This window comes from Rhamphochromis longiceps, linkage group LG9 (genome assembly GCF_057381845.1).
Source record: "Rhamphochromis longiceps isolate RC_006_pf linkage group LG9, R_longiceps_female_GT1.1, whole genome shotgun sequence".
NCBI lineage: Eukaryota > Metazoa > Chordata > Actinopteri > Cichliformes > Cichlidae > Rhamphochromis > Rhamphochromis longiceps.
The window spans coordinates 3,806,926-3,832,479 of record NC_140565.1 but is presented as its reverse complement, the minus strand read 5'-3'; the positions used below and the strand labels follow the sequence as shown (position 1 = coordinate 3,832,479).

The window sequence follows — 25,554 nt, the reverse complement described above, 5'->3', positions numbered from 1 at the left end:
GGTCATACGTCACATGAAAACCAAAATAATTCCAAACGCCAGATCTGAATGAGGGTGGGGGAGGTCCATGTGTCTTGCTAGCTTGCCCTGCGCTCTTCCTTCTGACCATCCTGTCTGTGTTGAGTGCTCAGTGAATCTGCGTTCGACTACTCCGCCTAGGCTGCACTGTCGAGCCTAGGCGGAGTAGTCAAATGCAGATTCACTGAGCGCTCAACACAGACAGCATCGTCAGAAGGAAAGTTGATAAAATAAATTACAAATTTTGTATTGTTCTTTTTTTTTCTCCCCTTTGGTTTTCTTTCTTTCTCTCCCCCTCTTTCTTTCATTCTTTCCCCCTGTCCTATCCCACAGTCATGTCTGTCCCGTTTGCAACTGAAAATAAAATAAATTCATAATTATAATAAAGGTCAATCAAATGGACCAATATGATGATCCACTTAAAATAAATCCTCTTGGCATCTTTCTTGGCCTCAAGACAACAATTCTGATGGCTATAGATCCAAACGGGACACAAAAAAAAAAAAAAAAAAAAAATTGAAAAAAAAAAAAAATTGAAAAAAATTGTATTGTTCGATACATATGTGTACCGAACCGAAAGCACTGTATCGAACGGTTCAATATCGATACGAATATCGTTGCACCCCTAGTAATTATATTAAAAAAGGATGAAATAGAAGATTATATGTATAATTCGTACCCTCACAGTGGTCTGGTAGGCAACTGTGTGTGGCTGGTTCAGCCTCGTGTTCACTTCGACTTTTCTTTCATCTAATTTTACTCACTTGACTTTTTTACGCTCCTTTCAGCTTGTGCCAAGGTGGGATGTTCAACTGCACCTCAGAGCCCTGTGAGGGTGAGTGATGCTTCGTCACAGCTGCATTTCCTGAACCTTATAGGGCCTCTCTCTCTTTCAGCAATGAAAGCAACGGTCAGCAACAATAATCTTCGATTGAACTGGCAGGGTCATGATAAAAATGTCAACCTATCTATAGTTGGGACAGCTGCTGCTGCAACAGTTGGCTCAAATAACTGAGCTACAGTCTCGTCAATCAGAGTCCACACAGGCCATTACTGGGATTTTGTGTCATAAACGTACAATTTCATGATGTGAGCTTTGGTTTTGCTTCCAGAGCAGATCACAGTTTGAACTTGGCTTGTTTCTCCATCTCACCGTATCATTAATCCTAATGTGGAATAAAAGAGGATCTCATTTCAATCACATTACTGCACATTTTAGTTGCAGTTTCTTCTTACACATCTGTCCAGACATTACTTTACTGGCCCTTGCGATACTTTCTTAAACTAGAGGTTAGAGAAGTATCTGTGAATATCTTCTTAGACAACAGTTGTGCTGTTGGTTGTAGGGAGTTCCTTTTTCACCATAGGTGTTATTTTGCTACATATAGAATATTGATCATGATAACAGCTTCACGCACAACTTCAGTTTGGGTGTTTAGGAAAACCAAAGTCTGGCAAGAACTGTGAGAAAAATGAGCACTAATGTTTGTAGGAGTGCTGTCGCACTTTATTAACAGTAATAAGAATACGTTGCCTGATTGGGCCCATGAAGAGCAAAAAGAAGCAGCTCATGTGATTGTTGGCCAACAAGTGCATGGAAAAATCATTACAAAAAGTATAATGTTATACTGTGAATAGAATATTACAGCTGTAATTTATCGGCTTGTAGAAAGTCAAACAGGACTCATCAACATTCTGAGGAAACCAGGTCAAGCTAGCACAGAAAGGTTTTACCGCACATGTCACATCAGTGCATGAAATACAAATGTCTGAAAGGTGCCGTACATTTGATTCAAAATTAGTAAGTTAGGCAGAAAGCAGCTTAGTGTTTTATGTTGTTTTCAGAGGTTTTGGCAGCGCTGCAGGAGAGGAGGTGGTGAGTGAAATGCTATCACGACCAATAAACAAATTTGAAAGTATGTAAGAATCAAACCCACCAGTACCCACCTACTGGACCTTTGGACACTTTTAAAAGCAAGAAATGAAACAGGTCTGTGCTGCTTTTCCCTCCCTACCAAACCACGATGAAGCATAAAGGAAACATAGGACACAACCTGATTGGGCGTTGTACTGTGTTGCTTAGTTCAGCATCACTTCCTGTCAGGTGCAGCTGTTGACAAATGGCTCCGTCAGCAGAAACTTTGATGTTTCCAGCAAATATTTCACTGTTTTATGCATTTTGGAAACGCAATAAAAACAAACAAATCTATGATGAAGTTTATTCAGATGATCTTTTATTTCAGTCTAAAAGATTTTAAATGCTTTTACTGACCTAATAGAACGTTTCCTGTAAATATGCACACACTTAGACTCTGATGGTTACAGCAGACGCAACAAAAGCTGTGAAGGAGACATTTTACTATTATTTCTTTATCTTTTCATTAGTCTTTTATCCTTTATCTTCTTTCTCTCAACCCACCGGTCACAGCAGATGGCCCCGCCCCTCCCTGACCCTGGGTGTGCCGGAGGTTTCTTCCTGTTAAAAGGGAGTTTTTCCTTCCCACTGTCACCAAAGTGCTGCTCATAGGGGGTCATATGATTGTTGGGTTTTCTCCGTATGTATGATTGTAGGGTCACCTTACAGTATAAAGCTCCTGGAGGCGACTGCTGTTAAGGCTACTAGTTGTTGTGGTTGTGGACATTTAGTCTGCAGTTACCGTTGTCTGAGTGCCCTCTCCATGATCACGTCCTCAGGAAATGTTTATAATTTCCTGGGTACATTGAAGTGGTCAGGTGACAGTTTCCTCCTGTTTCCTGCTGCAGATAAATGTACATTAAAACCAGTGCTAAGACTGAATGTCCCACCCTCTTATGTCCTTCTAGTGGACTGCCAGTGGTCCACATGGTCCCAGTGGAGCCCTTGTTCAGCCAGCTGTGGTGCAGGACAGCAGAGCTCCATCAGATTTGTTCTGGAGCCCAACCAGTATGGAGGGGCTCCGTGTGAAGGCCCTAACCTCCGCACAACAACCTGCATCGCCCCTGACTGTGGTGAGTGAGAGGAAGGGAGACAGTTGATCTTTTACTGATGATGCATGATCGAGTAAACTCGTCATTATCACTGCATCCTTTAAACACTTACCCCTCTTTGGATCCCCATTGTTCCTTTCTCCTTCCTGATTCATCATTAAATGCTTTCCACTCCACCCTATCATCTTCCCATCGTATCATCCATCTTCTCTCCTCTCCTCCAGCGTGTCCTGATGGGGAGCAGTGGAGGAGGACGTCATCAGAGGGGATCCTGCTGTGTGAGAGGAGCTGCCAGGACATTTATTCCTCCTCTCCTGTCAACTGCAGCCACTCTGCTGAAGGCTGCGTGTGTCAGGAGGGGCTTTACCGAAACCCAGAGGGCGCGTGCGTCATCCCTGCCCTCTGCCCTTGCCATGACCGGGGCGTCCTGCGGGAGGTACGTCGGTGCGTGCGCACGAAAAGGAAAGTGACATCTGCTGCCCAGCAAACTTGGCATCTTGTAGCCATTGTTCCCGCCTCCGTACCGTTGGTGTAGTGTTTACATGCCATCCCATTCAATCCCATTGTGTTATTTACTCATAAAGAAGGGCCTATTAGAAGATGAGTGACAAGCTTAACAGGACACATTAAGCCACTGTGCCCCTTCAGCCCTCAGCCCTCATCAATTATGTAGGAAGTGCTGTTAAAGCCAGCGCTCGGACGGCAACTGGGCAAGCCTGCCAGGAATTATTTATGAAGGAGTGGGTATTAGAGGATTATAACAATTAATCTTACCCTGACAAGAGGTCAGGGCTGCTCTTCTTTCTTTCTGAGGTCTTTCTCTTTCATTTTCTCTGTCTCGCCTTTTCCTCACACAGTTTTTCATTTTCTCCTTGCATCCTCCTCTTTCTTTCTCTCCTTCTGTCCGCCCCAGCTTTTCCGTTATTCTCCCGTCTCGTTCCGTCTGCCTGCCTACTCTGTCTCTCTCTTTCTGTCAGCTACTTGAGTCATGTCCATATAAAGACCCTCTGTGGTTTTCTAATCAGCCACCCCATGACTCTACCAAATGGCTCCGTGTGAGCTGCAAAGCCACTTTATTCCTATATGCAACACATACACGTGAGGCATGTCTGTATAATGCACTGTTATAATTATAGCATCGCTGTGTGCCACAATCAGCTCAAATCCACAACAGTTTGGGTGGATTCGCTGAAGAAATTGCTCCAGTTGCACTTTCATCAAACCTGCACTCATGCCAGTGTGCATGCAGGGTAATGGGCTGTTGAGGCATCAACCCAATTACAGCGTCTGGTGTATAAATATGGATATTGCGTGTGTGTGTGTGTGAGCCAGGCTGGATCAGAGTGGGAGGAGGACTGTCTGTCATGCAGCTGTGTGAACGGGAGGAAACTGTGCCGGCTGAGGTGCCCTCCACTGTACTGTGATGAGGTGAGACACTGACACTTACACTCTGAAACAACATGGGTTTGATGATTCACTTTACTTTATGCACACACAGATACAGACTGTTTAATCAGAGATGTCAGGGGATGCTGATGTGGTCAGTTAAGTAGCAGAAATTAACAACAGCTGCATTAGAAAAGCAACAGTGAGATTGCCCCAAACAGGAGGCTTTGCAGGTGGAGGCCACTCACATGTTTTACCTTCTTTTTTTTCTGACTGTTTTTTCACTAGTTTTGTGCTCAGCTAGGGTCAGTGTCACTGCTGGTAGCATGAGGGAAACCTGGACCCTACAGAGGTTGCACAGGTAGTCCAACTCACCCAGGGTTAACCCATCAGCAGGAATCTGCTCATGTAAAGAGGAACATGATGAGCAGCCAGAGCTACAAAGTGACCTCCAGCAGGTCACCGTCTCTGACCATACAATTAAAAACAGACTTCATGAGGGTGACCTGACTTCACAGGCCACGTGAAAGGGTCTGGAGAAGCTGCCTGTAACTGGACGTTAGTTTGGAGCGGAGGCATATTGCTGGAGGGGCACACAGAGCTCCACAGGCTAGGCAACAGTACTCTGATTGACATTATGGACCCATTACCTAGATAGCAAACTTGGTACGGCCCTGATCAGGCCCACACAGTGTGCTTACACATGGGCCACATACTGCAAAGAATGACGGCCCTTTGGTGGCCCAGATCAGGTTGGCCAGATGTGGCCCACACATGGGCCAGCACAAGGCCAGTTGCAGACACACTGCTGGCCCAGAACCGTCTCAGCTCTGGCCCCAGATGTCATCCTAATGTGTACCTTAATCAAGCCATGTAATAACAACATGTGCTGGAACATAATAGTGCAAAAGTAACATGACGAAACTCTGTTCAGACAGTGAATGCACTGATTCATATATAGCGCTTTTCTACTCTTGCGGATTACTCAAAGTGCTCTCTACAACAAGCCACATTCACCCAAGCAGTATAGTATTGCAACATGGCATTTGGGTCTTCTAACTAAAATAGGAAAATAGGAACATAAACAGTGCCATTTCCACCAGGCCTGGCCCACATCTGGATGACATACAACTTACCATGCCAGAAGTCAGCCAGCAGTGTCGGCTTGACACCAGATTCGTGTCGGACCTGTCTGCTATGTGGGAATGACACCCTACGCCAGTGCAGTGGATCCTGGGTTCTTCCTGGTGGTCCTGGTGAGATGTATGGGGGCATTTCCTAAAACATGAAGCAATTGATACCCTTGACTGGCCCCATGCTTACCTGACCCTCACTCCAGTAGGACACCTCAGACTGAGCTCGTGGCCTGGTCCAGATCTGCGAGGATATCTCCTAAGCGTTGTCAGGTGTTGTCAGGCATGCATGTAAGCTTGTGTGGGCCATAGAAACTACAGAGCACCATTTTCTGTTATGTCAATGAAATTTCATTAAAGTTCATATTCAGGGTTTTTGTAATGTAGCCCTCTGTAGACTGATACTCATCAATTCCCACAAATGCGTGAAATCTTTGCATTTCTAACAGATTAGCGGGTTCATGTCAGTGCTGACGTCCAGCTTTTTCGAGTTCTGATGTGTCTTAAAGTTTTGAAGGTGTTCTAAGGTGTTTGACAGAAACATTGGTCCCCAGAAATAACATACACATGAGGAGGAACCATTTTCTACACAGTAGCTGCTGACAACCTAAAACGTGCATTTGCAGTCCCGGTGCAAACACTGCTAATCTGAGAGGAAGATTGACGTACAGAGGCATAATTAGTCTCTCAGACGAACACATCAGTGCAGTCAACTGCCACAGCTACCCGGGGTGCTACAATTCACCTAACATCTCTGGAGGTTGCAAACATCTAAATTAGTCTGAATGAGGCACAAAATGCTCTGCCGCTGAAGAATGTGTGGGATGTTGGCTGAAACAGATCAATACCTGACTCTCCAGTCCTCCCACGAGCCTGCCCTTTTGTCTTCACCATAGCCTTCTACCTCCAGTGAGACACTGGCTACTTATTTAAGCGTAATATAGTTTTGTTGATTTGTACTCTGTGTCTTCACTAACTAGCTGAACCAGATTAGCTCTAATCTTGTATAAATGGAAGACCAAAAAGTTTTCAGCTTCTTGATTATTTAGTTTCAGATTATTTCAGGTTAATATTGTCTTATATTAGATGATGAAAAAGAATTGATTGATACATTGAAGGACTTAAAATTTCTGGCAATTGTAATGGACAAATGATTTAGAGTTGTTAATCCTGTTTGAGGTTGTTTTGGTTTTTAGGGTGGGTGGGTTATGCACTCTGATGGTGATAGGTCAGAGCACATATGGGAAATATGGGAAAAACAATCTCAGGCAGGAAAAAGGAGTCGATGAAATGTGCTAGTCCCTGCATACAGGTGTGCAGAGCTACCTCATCTTTAGCAGTTTATTATACGCGTTTGATGTCCTGTTTCTGACTTCATGTAAACTGGAGTTTAGATTACACTTTGGATAACTTAATAACATTATGCATCAAACAGATTTCCCCTGCTTTAGGTAACTGTATGGCTGTGCTGCTAATGGTCTGACTCCCAGTGTTAGTCACACACAGCATTCATGCTGTACACCCCAGAGCAGATGAATTATATAAAATTGTATCAAATATTAATTCATGTTTGTATTCCTGAGGCAGGTGGAACTTTTGGTATCACGTGGAGGTGGATTCAGTGCCTCCCTGTAACATTGGTCTGTGGAGGCATCGCATCACGTTCTTTTTCTTGTAAACTTAATTTTTCATTGTTTCTTCTCGCTAATTTTCACCCTTTCTTCTTATTTAGTTCATTCTTGTCAGCGTGTTTGTGTCATTGTAAAAATGTGAACGTGTCCAGAAGCCCCCACGCTGGTCGTGTCTGCCGGGATGAATTAGAGAGCACAAAGGAAAAGATAAAAGTAGGGAAAATAATATATGGATGGAATTCTGCATGATAATAAAAATATCCCTTAGTGAAGAAAAGAAGTCAGGCTTTGTGCAAAGTGCAGATAAAGACACAGCAGCAAAACGGTCCAAGCAGACGGTCTCTTACATCTTGTGGAAGGATTTCTGTTCCAACGCAGCCGGAGAAGGTGTCAGCTTCTAAAACTGCAGGGCGAGAGACATTTCCGGTTCAGTAATATTACTTTTGTCGTCACCATAACTGCTTCTGACCTGATTGGATTGATGAGTCATTATCCTATCAGGGAATGACCGAACATTCCCAAATTACAACCTGCCTGAGTTCTGTATTGTTCAGAAAGCTGAAAGTATGATGGTGCTCCTTCAATAACGCCACATCTGTCACACATCAAAGCAAGAAAAGAACTGAACATCACACGTTTCTACCTCTCTCTGTTTAAAGTGTTTTTTCCCACTGCTTTTCATTCCTGAGGTTTATGGGTGGTGTTCTGCCAACTGCTGCTCTTCATTGCACACCTCAGTCTGCCTCAGTCTACACACCTACTAACTACTAAGACAGTTTGGCATCTTCGCATAGATAGGTTTTTGTGTTAACTTGCATAACATTGTGCTAACATTTGCTAACTCTAAAAGCAACCATGGAAAGTGTCGTTAGTTTTGCAGAAGTTTATTCGAAATTATAAACAAATATAATGTGGTCATAAAGTGTGGGTGTGTGGCAGACTGTAGACTCAGACAGCACTAAACTCAAAATCTCAGCTTTATTAACACTGATAAAAGCAAACAGTGGCTGGGAACTGACAAAGGTGACTGATGGGGATATTAAGGGACACGGAGACACATGGACACACAGCTCAACAAAATCATAACTAACCAGACAGAGGAAGCAAAACTGAACATGTCACATGAGACTGGAGACTATCAAAATAAAACAGGAAGTGACACTGAGACTTAGACATGTGAACTTGACACTGCAACTGGGGATAAATGGACGAAGAGACGGATGAAACATGAGATGATGAACATGAGAGCAGGAAGGACGAAGGCACAGGGACAGGACTACAAAGGTAATCACAGAGAATGAATACAGAGACACTGAGACAGACATGGGGACACGACTGGGGAGGTAAACAAACACAGATGCTGATGACAGGACACTGAGACAGACTGGACACGAAGGGGAACAAACATAAACAACCGCAAATCAAGATACCAACTCAGGTGCACCAGAGAACATCCACGCATCCATCCATCCATCCATCCATCCATCCATTCATCCATGCATCCATCCATCCATCCATTCATCCATCCATTCATCCATGCATCCATCCATCCATCCATTCATCCATCTATCCATCCATTCATCCATCCATCCATCCATCCATCCATTCATCCATGCATCCATCCATCCATCCATTCATCCATCCATCCATCCATCCGTCCATCCATCCATCCATCCATCCATTCATGCATCTATCCATCCATCCAGGGCCGGCCCGTGGCATAGGCCGTATAGGCAAATGCTAAGGGCGCCGTCCATCAGGGGGCGCCACGCCAGTGCCACAAATGTTGAAAAAAAAAAAAATTGGTACTATTACTTCTAAATACAAAAAATAATCCCACGTTAATTAAAATGCAAAGTAAAGCTTATTTAATAGAAATATTATTTGTTACAACATTACGCCCCCCCCCTCCCCGCATGGTGCGCCCCCTCCCTTCCCGTATCATGGTTCCTTTTGGACGTCACCACATCAAAAAATCAACACAAGATGTCAAAACGGCCAAAACTGTCAGGTGCCCAGGGAAGAAAAAAGAGAAAAGAAGAGGAGGAGAAACGAGAAAAAGACAGAGGTAGGTAACGTTAGCCTACATGAAATTATTTGAATGTGATAGTAACCTAAATTTTTAGCATTAAGCTAATGTTACATGATTCGCTAATTGCTAATCAATAAATAGCTAGTTAACTGTTTTAACGTCAGTTAATATTGTGGAGGGGGCTAAATTGTTATGGAAAATAATAATGTAACGTTAGGTAATTACAGTACTCCCACCTTTCCCACCATTCCTCATTTGTATTCATCTTTTAAGCAGGTGTTTTTTGTTTACATTGTTATTGCCTTCTGGTTAGCTAACGTTTACCCTGCAGGTCACTTTTCCACCCCTGTATATATTATAGTTGTAAGCCTAGTTGTTAAAGTGCACATCATTAATGTTAATTAAGCAATATCACATGAGAGGGAATGCTGTTTTTTAATATGAGCACTGCTGTGATTCGGTCAAAGATAATCATAACATAACATTCTCATATGATATTATACTGTTACTTTGCATTCTGCCATTCAGCATTTCACTGTAATGATGACAATAAATTGAATCTAATCTAATTTGCATATCAGTTAAGATCATACATATATCTCTTTGGTTTTTCATTTATATTATATCATTTCATTTTATTCCTGGAATCATATGTTTTTATTATTAGACTTTAATACTCAGTGGTGTCACATACTCCTCTCTTCAGATGCACTGTTGAAGTTTCTAAATCCCACCCCTGGGCCATCTACCACATCTACCGCTGCTGCCTCCACTTCAGCAGCACAACCCACCAGTGATGCAGCATCAGCAGCACAACCCAGCCATGATGCAGCAGCATCAAGCGGTCTTCCTGTTGCCTCCACCTCAGCAGCACAACCCACCAGTTTTGCAGCAGCATCAAGCGGTGTTATTGTATTTCATATATTCATTTTTTATTTTTTGTATTCATTTATTTATTCATATATTTTTTTATCTTGTTAATTATTCTGATTGTGAATTTGCTTTCTTTAAGTAAAAAAAAAGGTCAAAGACAAAGCTATTCGGTTTCTTGTGAGTACATACACTACACTGCCGATGTAGGGGGGCACCACCTAAAATCTTGCCTAGGGCGCCAGATTGGTTAGGGCCGGGCCTGCATCCATCCATCCATCTTCTTCCGCTTATCTGGGGCCGGGTCGTGGGGGCAGCAGCCTAAGCAGAGAAGTCCACACCTCCCCCTCCCCAGCCACCTCTTCCCGCTTGTTGGGGAACACCAAGACGTTCCCAGGCCAGCCGAGAGATATAATCTCTCCAGCGTGTCCTGGGTCTGTCCCGGAGCCTCCTCCCGGTAGGACATGCCTGGAAAACCTCACCCACGAGGCACCCAGGAGGCATCCTTGTCAGATGCCCAACTCACCTCAGCTGGCTCCTTTCAATGTGGAGGAGCAGCGGCTCTACTCTGAGCCCCTCCCGGATGGCTGAACTCCTCACCCGAGAATACAGAACTCATTTATGAATATTTCATAAATGTGAAAGAATGAGCAGAGAGTCCAAAGCCAACTCAAAATCAAAAATACTTAATAATAAAGGTTAATGTACAGTGTAGTAGCATATTATCAAACAGTATTGAAATAAGAGCGGAGCTACTGGACAGATCTCCATCCCAGTCCAGGCCAGTGTGTTTTTCACTGACCACCTGCAAACATGAAGATAATGATCGTAAAAGAAATTATCATAAGAGAAGATATTCTGTGTGTAATTTGGGCTGAACAGACACTTTAAATCGTCTCACCACTGTGGAGAAGTTCAGATGAGCTGCAGTAGGAAAGTTAGCTGTCTCATCCTTGACACACTGTGCTGAATTATATCTTTAGCACAGCAGCGCAGTGTAAAGGCCAGTGTAAAAATAAATTCAGCTGACAACCACAACCTGAAGAGAGAGGCTGATTGCACAGCAAGCTCCACAAAGTCCACGGTCCTCCCAGTGCTCCACCTGTGGTGCAGCAGTTCTTTAGTGTAGTGCACTCTGTCTCTGGAGGGGCTCGGTTGTGTAACTGCTGACCACGTGATGGCTCAGTGAAAGCGCTCCTTATCCAAAACAATATGGAAAGGTCGTTTAATGCCCTGCGTTCCCTCTGCTGGCAGGCTGACAGTGGGTGACTGTCGGTGTGCTTTGCTGTTTACGAGCTTACAGTTAAACATGTCACTGTTTAAAATTGAAATCTGCACGTGGCTCTGCTGGGAGCGCATCTATCTTTTTAAGGCAATGTATTGAGGGCTTTGTTATAATGTCAAAGCTGTTAGGATGCCTTCCTCTCAAACGCTGATCGTTTACACCAATTAAAGGCGCTACGATTCCCCCAACAGCCTGTAAACAACACGCTTTGATGCTCGGATCATTTTCCCTGAAATAAACAGGAATACCCATTCCTACCTGTTTCCATCCCCTGTGACACACACACGCACACACACAACTTACAATAGTCGTCTTCATGACCTCTCACCCTTTTAAGTGAGTAGGCTCCTTCATCCCTGGGGGAGCCCTGAGGGAAGGCTGGCAGCAGTGCCGAGTGGAAGGAACACTCCTTGAGGTGAACAGTCAAGAGGTGTGTGTGTGTGTGTGTGTGTCGCACTAGAGTGATGCTATAGATGGATCTGTGTGTGACTCTGCATGCTAACAGCAGCTATTCTCAGGCAGGGACATCACAGGACACCTTGCTTTTCTCTGTTCTGGGTTTCTCTTTATTCCCTCTGTGTCCTGTGTGTCCTTACGTCACAGTTTCTTTCATGTGCTATTTTTGGTCTTCATGTGTCATTTTCTTATTCCTGTCCCTTTTCCATTCTGCCTGCCTGGCTCTATGTCATTTTCTGCCTCCTCATCCGTCTCTCTGCATCACTCGTTTGGTAAAAAGACCCTCCCAGTGGGTTCATGTAATTACACCTTGAGTTTCATCTCTTCACAGTTTTTATGTAGGGCAGAACTATCTCTAGATAAACTGTAAAATGTTCCATGTGGTATATATGTTTATTTTTGTGACGTTAGACATTTAAACACGAGTCTACAAAGACAAACTCACTTTTGGAACCAGCCTCAAGTGGCCATGAAACTCTTGGTACTTGTTTGTCGTTTGAATTTCACTTTGTGCTGTGTGAGAACCACAGACTGCATACAAAGAACGGACACATTCAAACTCATGCCACTGGTTTCTGTGTTTTGAAGCCTGATGTTGGTTTGAGGGCCCAGTTATAGTAATGATGAGTTATTGGTGCTCGTGCTCAAAAACATTAATGAACGTTTTGAAAGCACATCAGATCTCAATGGGGGGAAAAATCATGCTGGGTTTCTATACTGGTATGGAGTGGACAACTTATTAGGAACAACAGGGCATCACACTGGGTGATTGTTTGGCCCACACATATTTGCATGCATTCTCCGGGATGGTGTCCTGGGGGGTCTCCTCCCAGATCGGCACCAGACCATCACTGACGCACCACCAAACCGGTAGGTAGGTCGGGTGAAGGTCGAGAACCTTCACCAGACCCTTTCAGGACTGTTACATGTGCTCTGGGTGAAGCTACTCTCATGTTTGCAGGAGTTACATTATCTCAGACTCAGACTTTGAATTAGTTGTTTCTCACATAATTCAATTAAGCTGGGCCTGCCCTTAACCTTAAACGGTTATTAGACAGCTATTATGAAAGCATTATGAATGTGAAGATACCAGAAGATGTAAATTAAGAGTCACCCTTCACTTTCATATGGGGTTGATGCTCAGTTAGCTTGTGCTAATGTTTTTCTGGATATGCACATGCATATGTGTACTCGCACTTTTGATGAAATGCCTGCTCTAACTTGCCAATGAAACACTCTTAGACATGACAAATATAAGCCGTCCATAAATGTTGCATGATTCTGTTTGCATGATTCTCTCAGGGGGAGGTGAAGGTGGAAGAACCAGGCAGCTGCTGCCCCGTGTGTAGAAAGCAGTTTCCAGGTTGGTACTGCATACACATGGCACAAAAACGCGTCCCAAATACCATCAGTCAACATTCTTGGACCTTACTCCCAAACTTCTGACCATCAGATTCCATAATATTAGTCATTTAAAACTATCAGCGGATCCACAGAGTAAGGCTTTCCCACGTATGATAATGCGAAACAAAAGGAGCGATTAAAACGCTGCTTTTTGCAAAACAATCTATTCCTGAGCAAGTCATTCGTTCCAGTATCATGGCTTCCAGACCACTTAAATGGATTTGAATGTTCTTCAGTTCAGTTTAGAGGAGGCTACAAGGGAAGTGCCTCAGCCCCCAATTAGTGGGAGATTACATTACTTAACCTACACTGGGGCTTTAATCTCTGTCCCAGTGGAGGAAATTTCACGGCAATGTCACCCTGCCTTCTGCAATGAGCTTTCTGCTCTGTCTCCTCCTTTTTGTCATTTTTTGCCGTTATTTCATGCAAATGCAAAGACAATATCGTCTATAAAGTAGTGCTTCTGGTTTATTATATTCTCCCCTCCTTTGCTCTGTCCTAAGTGTATCTCTTTTCCTCTCTGCGTTTGCACAAGGTGAGCCTGTGCAAGAGTGTCATCGCTATGTGCAGGTCCGCAACATCACCAAGGGAGACTGTCGACTTGACAATGTGGAGGTCAGCTTCTGCAGGGGACGCTGCCTGTCCAGGACTGATGTCATCCTGGAGGTACAGCCACACACATGCACGCACACACGGGATGTTACTCTCTGAACACCTGCAGACAATTTTGAGAAGTAGTAACTGGTAGCATACTAAGACAAAAGGGACTAACACTCAAAAGGTCTTTTGTAAAAAGGCTTTTCGGTGATTTATTTTGCAAATTGTAAAACATGGGATGTGCACTCATTCGTGTTGAGTCATTATCATCAAGTCATCAAAGATGCCATTTTAAACCATTCTAAGTGAATGGAGTTTTCAGCCGGGCAGAGGTGACACCCAAACTTCACGGCGTCTTTAGTGTTTAGTCCTGGTGTCTCTCTCACTCTCCTGCAGACTTCCAAACTCTTTTTTCCCTTCTTGGTACAATATCTTCGCCGTCTTGTGACTTCTTTATATCCTCACACACAAATCTCACTGTTTTTCTGACACTGCTGGACTCCAAAGCCTCAGACATGGAGTTTCTACCACATTCAGCCCAATTGCCACCCGATTTGATTTCAGCAGGTTTTGTTTCACTGACTCCTGAAACAGCTGAAAAAGCTGAAACACCTGAAACAGCTGAAACAGCTGAAACAGCTGAAACACCTGAAACAGCTGAAGCACCTGAAACAGCTGAAACACCTGAAACAGCTGAAGCACCTGAAACAGCTGAAACAGCTGAAACAGCCGAAACAGCCGAAACAGCTGAAAAAGCCGAAACACCTGAAACACCTGAAACATCTGAAACACCTGAAACAGCCGAAAAAGCCGAAACAGCTGAAAAAGCTGAAACACCTGAAACACCTGAAACATCTGAAACATCTGAAACACCTGAAACAGCTGAAACAGGTGAAACACCTGAAACAGCTGAAACACCTGAAACAGCTGAAAAACCTGAAACAGCGGAAACAGCTGAAACAGGTGAAACACATGAAACAGCTGAAACACATGAAACAGCTGAAACAGCTGAAACAGGTGAAACACCTGAAACAGCTGAAAGAGCTGAAAGAGCTGAAACAGCTGAAACATCTGAAACAGCTGAAACACATGAAACAGCTGAAACTCCTGAAACTCCTGAAACAGCTGAAACAGCTGAAACACCTGAAACAGTTGAAACACCTGAAACACCTGAAACAGCTGAAAAAGCTGAAACAGCCTAAACAGCCGAAACACCTGAAACACCTGAAACATCTGAAACAGCCGAAAAACCTGAAACTCCTGAAACAGCTAAAACAGCTGAAACAGGTGAAACACCTGAAACACCTGAAACAGCTGAAAAAGCTGAAACAGCCGAAACACATGAAACAGCTGAAACAGTTGAAACAGCTGAAACAGCTGAAACAGCCGAAATACATGAAACAGCTGAAACACCTGAAACAGCTGAAACAGCTGAAACACCTGAAACACATGAAACAGCTGAAACAGCCGAAAAACCTGAAACAGCTGAAACACATGAAACAGCTGACACAGCCGAAAAACCTGAAACAGCTGAAAAAGCTGAAACAGCGGAAACAGCCGAAACAGCCGAAACAGCTGAAAAAGCTGAAACACCTGAAACACCTGAAACATCTGAAACATCTGAAACACCTGAAACAGCTGAAACAGGTGAAACACCTGAAACAGCTGAAACACCTGAAACAGCTGAAAAACCTGAAACAGCGGAAACAGCTGAAACAGGTGAAACACATGAAACAGCTGAAACACATGAAACAGCTGAAACAGCTGAAACAGGTGAAACACCTGAAACAGCTGAAAGAGCTGAAAGAGCTGAAACAGCTGAAACATCTGAAACAGCTGAAACACATGAAACAGCTGAAACTCCTGAAACTCCTGAAACAGCTGAAACAGCTGAAACACCTGAAACAGTTGAAACACCTGAAACACCTGAAACAGCTGAAAAAGCTGAAACAGCCTAAACAGCCGAAACACCTGAAACACCTGAAACATCTGAAACAGCCGAAAAACCTGAAACTCCTGAAACAGCTAAAACAGCTGAAACAGGTGAAACACCTGAAACACCTGAAACAGCTGAAAAAGCTGAAACAGCCGAAACACATGAAACAGCTGAAACAGTTGAAACAGCTGAAACAGCTGAAACAGCCGAAATACATGAAACAGCTGAAACACCTGAAACAGCTGAAACAGCTGAAACACCTGAAACACATGAAACAGCTGAAACAGCCGAAAAACCTGAAACAGCTGAAACACATGAAACAGCTGAAACAGCCGAAAAACCTGAAACAGCTGAAAAAGCTGAAACAGCGGAAACAGCTGAAACAGCTGAAACACATGAAACAGCTGAAACAGCCGAAAAACCTGAAACAGCTGAAACAGCTGAAACACATGAAACAGCTGAAACACATGAAACAGCCAAAACACATGAAACAGCTGAAACACCTGAAACAGCCAAAACACATGAAACAGCTGAAACACCTGAAACAGGTGAAACACCTGAAACAGCTGAAACAGCTGAAAAAGCTGAAACAGCTGAAACATCTGAAACACCTGAAACACCTGAAACAGCTGAAACAGCTGAAACACATGAAACAGCTGAAACAGCTGAAACACATGAAACAGCTGAAAAACCTGAAACAGCTGAAACACATGAAACAGCTGAAACAGCCGAAAAACCTGAAACAGCTGAAAAAGCTGAAACAGCGGAAACAGCTGAAACACATGAAACAGCTGAAACAGCCGAAAAACCTGAAACAGCTGAAACAGCTGAAACAGCTGAAACACATGAAACAGCTGAAACAGCTGAAAAACCTGAAACAGCTGAAACACATGAAACAGCCAAAACACATGAAACAGCTGAAACACCTGAAACAGGTGAAACACCTGAAACAGCTGAAACAGCTGAAACAGCTGAAAAAGCTGAAACAGCTGAAACAGCTGAAACACATGAAACAGCTGAAACACCTGAAACAGGTGAAACACCTGAAACAGCTGAAACACCTGAAACAGCTGAAACAGCTGAAACAGCTGAAAAAGCTGAAAAACCTGAAACAGCTGAAACACATGAAACAGCTGAAACAGCCGAAAAACCTGAAACAGCTGAAAAAGCTGAAACAGCGGAAACAGCTGAAACACATGAAACAGCTGAAACAGCCGAAAAACCTGAAACAGCTGAAACAGCTGAAACACATGAAACAGCTGAAACAGCTGAAACACATGAAACAGCTGAAAAACCTGAAACAGCTGAAACAGCTGAAACACATGAAACAGCTGAAACACCTGAAACTCCTGAAACAGCTGAAACACCTGAAACAGCTGAAACAGGTGAAACACCTGACACATCTGAAACAGCTGAAACAGCCTAAACAGCCGAAACACCTGAAACACCTGAAACAGCTGAAACAGCCGAAACACATGAAACAACTGAAAAAGCTGAAACACCTGAAACACCTGAAACAGCTGAAACAGCTGAAACAGCCTCTGAACTTTACTTTCCTGACTGACAATATTTGTAAAGAGTGTTCTTTATTCACCCTTCCTGTGCAGGATAACTAGTTTGCATGGGGTCAGCTAGCATCCACAGATGACCCCGTATGATGCATGTCTTCTTTACTCAAGTAAAAGTAAAAAAGTAGAGACTCTGAAATGTACTCAAAGTAAGAAAGTAAGAGTAGCTCTTTGGAGGACATTTCTATTTTTGTGCAAAATTAAAAACATAAATCTGTTTTCTGTTGCTACATTGCAGAGGGCGACTTTTCCTCTAAACAGGAAAATGTGCACAGTCAGGGGTTAAAGTGGATTCAGAAGGTGGGGGAAGATTTTCTTAGTGTACAGGCTGTGATCAGCTGACCTGCTGCTCTTTGTGCATTGTGCAACCCAATTCATTTATAATTGTATTAATATGCAAATTGCATTGACTATTGATCAACAACTACTGATCGAAGACTGTTTATAAGGTTGGGGAAACCTGCAGTCAGCTGAGAGAATCAGCCTTTTGGGATACAGTAACAAAGTATTTGTACTTCATTACTTCCCATGTTTTCATCAACCAGGGGAATCACCTCCTGGAGGCCATTACAAAGCATGAGGGTTTAAGGTTAATGGCTTTACTTTTAAGAGCAACCAGTTATTGCCATCTTTTATGTACAGTTTATGCATCTGCCCTTTAAGTCCCTTTAAATCCCAAAAACTATTAATAAAATCATGATTCAGGGTATCATCTTTAGCAAATGAGATCATCTCATTTTCTATTTTATTTTTTCTACTGATGCGAGAGAATTGTCTTTAATTATGGCATCCTGAGCTGAGCATTTGACATCTGTGCTTAAAGATAAACATACAGTTGATGACTTGAAGGCAGGCAAACAGAAATACAAGATATAATATGTGAAGTATCAGGGTGTAAATACAGTAGATGGATGTGTTGAATCTCGTGCAGGGGTAGAGGGATTCTATCTTTTCTTCTTCTTTGATTTTCATTCTTGGTTTTCTGTCTTTTTCATCCTTGTAAGACAGCAGGCTTATCACCTCATCACCATGGTGACTTTGTTCTTCCTTGGCATCTATGCGTCTCCACTGTAAAAATAGAGTCAGTCATGCTGGGAGATCAGTAAAAATAAACATCAGCTCGGCCAAATGTGTCATTACCTCCCGTTACTGTGGCAACCGGGGATGGTAACCGATGACTAGGCAACCCTGTGAAGTCCCCGTGTCATTGATTAGCACGACTGGAAGAAGCAGGAATTCATTACAGTGATCAAGTTTCCCATCACCGGCTGACTTATCGGACACACACACACACACACACACACACACACACACACACACACACACACACACACTGTAGACTTTTCAAAGTGTGTGAGAAGTACTAATAACTATTTTTCAGAGGAACTTTTCTTACCTCCTTCCCCTTTTATGTATCATGCGTTGCTACCGTCCTCTGTACTTTTCCACAGTCTCCTTCAGGCTTTGTCTGCATTAATTGGATGCATGAACACAGCTTCCAAAGGTGACCTTCTTTCACTGAGTTACAAACGAGGCTCGATTATTCTCAAATTTCAGGATTTTTGCATGTATCTTTGTTGACTCTGTTATTTGTTATCAGTTGAGTTTGTCATGTAAGCCACCTTAAAAAGACGTAAAGAAGTAAAACATATCTTTCTTGCTCTTGTTATTATTATTATACATTTCACGTTGCTTACAGTATTAAGCCATGTTATAACTACACTGGCTTGTTATGCAGAGATCAACCATGAGATAACAGTTTCTGTGTATCACAGACATCTTAGCATCGCTCAGCTCTTTCTTCATTCTGATTAGGCGATAATGAACACAGTGTATTAAATGACAGGGAGAGTAAGCACGGATCCAACGAAGAAACATTGTGGTGCATGTAGCAGCTGAATGAGATCTTCCTTTGGAACTATTGGAGAACTAAAAATCTGACTTGTAATCAGTATCAATGCTCTTTTTAAAGCCCTCAGTCAGGAGTCCATGGACACCCTGTTTTACGTAAAGATCAGGGATCTGTCAAAGTCTGTTCTTCACAGCATGTTCAGTTCAGTTCAGTTCAGTTCATTTTTATTTCAAACATTTCAAACATGTGCCTTCACAATCATTACAAAATATCATTCCATTATTTGTTTGAAAAGGAGTAGGCTGAAGTATTTACTTATTTGTCCCTACCCCCTCAAGTTTTACCTCTCATTCATTTAATTTTTTTTTTGTCTTAAATTAAACAAACAACATATGAAACATATGAAGTAAAACAAAACATAACATACATAAATCAAAAACAAGAAATTAGCAAGCCCCACCACAGTATAGTTTCTTTCATATGAAAAATACAGAATGTGTATATTTGCAGATACACAAGTTATGGAAAAACAACAAACCAAAACAAACAAAAAAACAAAAAAGAACCGCAACACCATTACCAGCAACATTACCGTCCTGGGTTAACCCCGTTTTCTTCATTCTTATACTTATTTAAAATTAGGTTTTTATATTTTACTTTAAACTGTTTTATGTTTTGACTGTCTTTTATTTCTTCTGTTAGACTGTTCCATAATTTAACTCCTGCATGTTTCAGGAAGGACGATAGCTGTAGATGCTGAGGATGCTGAGGAGACTGGGAGAGGGTACAAAACCATCTGTAAAGACTTTGAACTCAACCCGTTCACAGTCAGACAGACTGTCTGCAAAGCAAGGAAATTAAAGAATGCTGTTAGCCTCCTCAGCATGGTCGAGCACCACAGATCAGCCCAGCAGCAAACAGGGATGCAGGAGTTTACAAAATAAGAAGCTAAGCTTAGACCTGCCTCACAGTGTCAAATGTTCATGTTCGCGAATGCACGTGGCAGAGATACAAGCAGAAAAGCTGTGCTGCCCATCTGCTGTTTGCAGAGCACACAGATGAGGCAGAGGTCTCTGTGAATAATGCTCTGTGGAAATGTCTTAAAGAAAACCTTTGGTTTAGATGCTAAGAGTGATGTGTGGAGAAAAGAAACATGCATTACAGCACTGGAACCACATCCCATCAGTCACACACGGTCATGGTAGGGCCAAGATTTGGGCTTTTCATCGCCGTCACAACAGCTCACCTTTATCGATGGAGCGATGAGGACTGAATGACAGCAGCAAAGTCAAATGTTAGTGCGTCTGTCTGTGGGCTCACAGGAAGTGAAGCAGAAAGAGACTCACCTCAGCACACGGGTCATACGTTTAACTGGGTTTGCTTTTCTTTGCTACTCTTATTTATGCAGAAACATTTAAAGGCTTTAGTTCATTTTTTGTCCTTAATATGCTGTAGTTCTTACACTGTAATCTTCCATCACATAGAATAGAGGGAGGCATCTGCCCTTCCTTATCTGTCCCACTCTTTCCCCTCATTTAAACTTTCTTTTCTGATTGTTTCACTTTCTACTTCCTATTATTTCCCTGATCTCCTCATAAAACCGTCCCCTGCTCTGATTTCAGTTTGCCCTCATCGTATCCAAGTCACCCTCTTGGCTCTTATTTCTCTTTCTGCCCCCAACATTTAGTTACCCTCTCTCTTCTTTTTACTCTCTCCACGTAGGAGCCGTATCTCCAGTCGGTGTGTGAGTGCTGCAGCTACCGCCTGGACCCGAACACCCCGGTGCGCTTCCTCAGCCTGCAGTGTGAGAGTGGAGAGAGCGAGCCGGTTGTCCTGCCAGTCATACACAGCTGCGAGTGCACTAGCTGCCAAGGTGAGGCGTAATGGGGCTGATGGATTTGCATGTCCATTTCTCATATCAGTGTGAGATTTAAATATATGCAAAACTTTTCATACAGGCACGAGTGCACACCGGCCTCCTCAAGTCAGAGTTTCATCCAATCATCCAGGCTTATACACATCAGGACAGTCATGCAGTCATTTTCAGATGTCTCCTGTAAACACCACCAACCAGTGGAAGCAATCAAGATTTAATAAATGACAGACTTTCAGCTTTATTTCAAGAGATTTTTGAAAAATATTCCTTACATTTAAGATTTATTAAATTTCCCTTGTTCATTCTTAAATGAAACTCTTTTACAGGCATGTAGTGCTTGAACCGTAAAGGCGATGGACTTTCTTCTTCACTGGATCCACTGTTAGTTGCTGTATCTTTGTGGCTCTTTCTGCCCACTAAAGGCTGTTGTGGCCGTCCGAGAAAATGTCTTTACCTTCAGGAGCCGTTGCTTTGCTGTGTCTTTACTGCCAGGCTCTGTCCTACCAGTTTCACAGCCTTTGATTCGCTGTGAGCAGAAAGTAAAGCTGTCGATACTTCAGAATTCCTCCTGCTACTTCTACCAACACCTAGTCATGAATAAACACCCTTGACCCACTTCCACTGGCTGTGATAACACTCCACTGTGTTTGACAGACTCTTCTCTGCTACAAGTTCATATTCCTAAAAGAAACTTCCAGAACTTGGCAGGCTTTCTTCGATGTTTTCTAGGAAAGTCTTATCCGGTCTTTCTGTCCTCGGGCGTTATCAGCATTTTGCGTCTGTACTTCATTCATGAAGTTGCGTCTTGACAGAACACTGTAGCAATGATGCATCTTCTTGGATAGATATTATGAAGGGAAGAATTTAGTTGTCTTTTGTGATCTTCCAGGAATTTGGGTGTTGCAGAGCTGACTGCTACATTCCTGCTTTATAAAAATGTACCAAATGTTCCGATCTCTCTGATTAGACCTGGGTTGTTGCTTTCAGTGTAATGGTGAGCTCCCAAGCACAGCCACCAAATGCAAACTCAATCCTGGAAGCAGCTGCTGACCTTTCATCTACTTAATTTGCCATGATGTAATGAGGAAATAGGTTTAGGTTAGACCTATTGCTTATATACAGCCACGAGAGTCACTAACAGGTCTCTCTGCCTAATTTGTCACAGAGTGAGGAGAGATCAGGCCTCACTTGGAACTGCTTGGCAGTTAATTGTGCAATTACTTTTGAGCCTTTGAAAATATGGGAGCATGTATGAAGACGGCTGCAGCTCCTAAAAGGTTAAAGCAAGTTTTTCATATAAGTACATTTCTATTTATACAGTTCAAGATATCAACTTACAAAGAACAACTAATGAAGACACAGCTGGAGGGCCAGTAGCTCTGTCTCCTTTAGTTCTCAGCCTTGTGTGAAGCACACAACCTGATCGTTAGACCTCAGGAACCTGCAGGGGTGTTTGCATGGACACGTTTGCTGCTGCTCCAACAGTCACAACCAGAATCTTAAAGTGAGTGAGACACGAGTACTTTGCAGTTGCATTTTGAACACTTTGTTTGAAGGAGGTTATTTTGAGAAGAGATGAAATAAGCTTCTAATTCACAGCAGGACACAACAGAACTCAGGTTGGCCTGGTGTCTTAAGTGAATAAAAGAGCAAGATCGAAACAGAGATTTAACCTGATCATCCAAAGTGAGTCAAAAGCTGCCCCAAGGTTCAGAAATATGGGGACCAGGAGTTCACAGAAATCTATCAGGGGTACAAAGGAGGACGTCTCTTTCCTCCTCATGAAGTTAAACAAGGTGGTCAGCCTTCCAGGTTTTAAAAGACCTGCAGCTTAAAACAACGCAGGGCTTAGAGGAGATCTATAACTGAATGTCATCTGCATAGCTGTGATGTCATATGTCCTTAAAAATGTGCCAAAAAGGAAAAGCTATTTTTAAAAAGATGCAGGTAATAAAATGTTGTTTCATCAGGTCGACTAATTTAACCAGGCCTGAGAAAGAAACAGGTAGAATATCAGGCTGAGCTGGGTCACTACGAGAAAACATCGTCCTCTCCGCTCTGACTTCATCCTGCAAAGAAACTTGAAATGAAAGCTATGAACTAGGATCTCATGACTGCCAGAGAATTGAGCATATAAATGACCAGCATGGTTGTCATGGCGATATGGCCTTTGCTATGGAATAAGGGTTGAGGAACGCCTTAAACGTATCACTCATCTTAGTGACACAATTCACGACAAATTTGTTGATCAGAGTCGAATAAGAACTAAATTTGAATGATTGAGTAGCGTGCTGGGCGGGGGGGCGGGGTCTCCTCTGTGGCGGGAGAGTGGCTGCTGTGCCAATCAACTCCACCTGGCACTGCTATCTGAGCTCAGCTCCACCTCTCCCCCTACAGCTGAGCTAAAAGCACACCCGCTGCCACAGAGATGATTTCTGTCTGTAAATATTTATTGGACTCATTCGAACAGACTTGGATGAATCTAAACAGTCTGAAGTCTACAACCAAACTTACTGCATGTCAGAAACTAGCAGCAGTTACTGCTCCGTGCAAATAATTTACTTTGAATGCAACTAAGAGTTTCACGTTTGTCCTTGAGGAGTTCTTGTTCTGTAATCAAACTCAAGGCAGCTTTGAAAAGTAAAGACTGGGTGCCTGTGAAGATGTCACAGTTGAAGCAGCTCCCCTGCGTTTCTGGATCAGACTCGTCGTTAGGTGGAGCTTTAGGCTCATGGCGAGTTTGGGACACACCCTCTATCAGTGATGTCACTTTTGCTATCATCAGTGGTGTGGAAACCTGTTAACGTGGAGAGCAGGTGTTACCTCCATGAATGACATAACAGATTTTGTTACTTGGCACACCCACAGTGGAAACTTTAATAATCCTGTAGTTTGATTCTTGGTGTCTTAATGATCAGTGTCTTCAACAACAGTGACGTCCGTCTGTGGCTTCAGGTTATCAGCCGGGCTGCAGTTTCTCTGTGACGACCGTCTGTGTCCATTTGTCCTTTAGCCTCCTCTCAGCATCAGACTTGGTATCTAATATTAAAACAAGGCAGAAGGCTGCATCGGGACGATCGCTCTGAAAGCAGAACAGCTGTCAGTCGTCCATGTTTTCCTCTCCAGCTTACGGGGCAGGGGAGGTGATCTCGTGATTCAGTAGCTTGTAGAACACCTTCAGTAATAATACTTTGTTGTAATCATTTGCTGTTTGTTTATCAGCCTCTCACATCATTGGCCCACTGTTCCTTACATGCTTCAGCTCACTGAGCTTTGCAGGCATGCATTTATTTATAGAAACTTCTCCTGTGGTCCCGCTACAGCATTTCAATTAGGCTGAGGTCTGGACTGTGACTGGGCCGTTGCAGCGCCTCGATCCTGTTCTTTTTTAGCCGTTCTGTTGAACACTTGCAGCTGTGCTTGGGACCTTTGTCTTGTTGTAGGACCCAGTTTCAGTCACACTTCAGGTGTCAGGCTGATGGCTTCATGTTCTCTAGAATACTTTGGTATACAGAGGTGTTGCTGCTAGGCTGCTAGAAACCCAGGACCTATGGCTGTAACTCCAAATCATCGCTACACTTGGCAGCTGATTAGGGCTGTTTGTGCTGATATGCTGGTTTATGGTCAAACATCTCTGCTTTGGTGTTGTCTGTCCAAAGGACGTTGTTGTATTCCTTCATCTTATTTTTTCCTTCCAAAAAAAGTCGTACTTGTTCAGCCTTTTTTTATAATGTGGTGAATTTTAAAGCTGAGCATGCTAACTCTTGCCGGGATGAACTCTTGTGTTTGCTGCAGTTCCTCTGAGCATTGCACGCTGAGACCTTGGAGTGAATTTGCTGGGACGTCCACTTCTGGATAGTCTTTCACACTGTAGAATAAGACTTCAAACTGTTTGGAAATGGGCTTGAACCCTTCCCAGATTGATGGGCAGCAACAGTTGTTGATGTTTTCACCTGACTGTGCATTCGATCTCTTGGCTGCTTCTAACCCTCTTGAAGGCTTTAGAGAGGGTGGACTTTGTTTTTTGGCTCAGCTTTTGGTAAATAAATAATGAAACGGTGCAATGTGTTGTGTTTTGTAGTTCATCTGAGAGAGCATTTATACTTGTGTGTTAAATCTGTGGCGTAGAAAAATGTGTTTGTCTGTGGAAAAAACACAAAACAAACTATTATTTACATGAAAACACTTATTAGACGGGTCTGCTGTTATTTCTCTCTCACTGTGTGTGTGCACATTGTACATTTTAAGAAACCACCTCACTCTTGTTCAGTGAGGAGCATGCACTGCTGTGGAATGAAACAGAAACAGAGCCAAAGTGAAAGTGCTGCTCTAACCTTCTGTTTGCAGCAAGCAGCCAATCAGAAAGCAAAAGTCCAAGAATGAAAGTACAGGGCTGGAAATGGGAAGAACATATCCAATTCAAAGACTCAGCCTTCATGTCACAGTTGTTTTTATTACCACCAGGCTGAACCACAAGCGTGTGGTCACTGACACGAGCATTCCTGCAGATTTACACACACAAACATATGCTCACATTTGCCCG

General features: G+C 43.0%; 1 protein-coding gene across 4 annotated transcripts in view; it reads left to right on the top strand.

Annotated features, from left to right (window-relative positions):
- The window catches only part of sspo (SCO-spondin), a 102,289-nt gene that overhangs the window by 74,851 nt on the left and 1,884 nt on the right, over positions 1-25,554 (top strand). For all 4 annotated transcript variants that reach the window (XM_085418025.1, XM_085418021.1, XM_085418024.1 and 1 more), the window contains 7 exons: positions 807-853; positions 2,842-3,006; positions 3,210-3,421; positions 4,318-4,413; positions 13,081-13,141; positions 13,718-13,848; positions 20,858-21,008. In XM_085418025.1, coding sequence (XP_085274151.1) covers positions 807-853; positions 2,842-3,006; positions 3,210-3,421; positions 4,318-4,413; positions 13,081-13,141; positions 13,718-13,848; positions 20,858-21,008 — 863 coding nt within the window. The remainder of the gene's footprint in view (positions 1-806; positions 854-2,841; positions 3,007-3,209; positions 3,422-4,317; positions 4,414-13,080; positions 13,142-13,717; positions 13,849-20,857; positions 21,009-25,554) is intronic.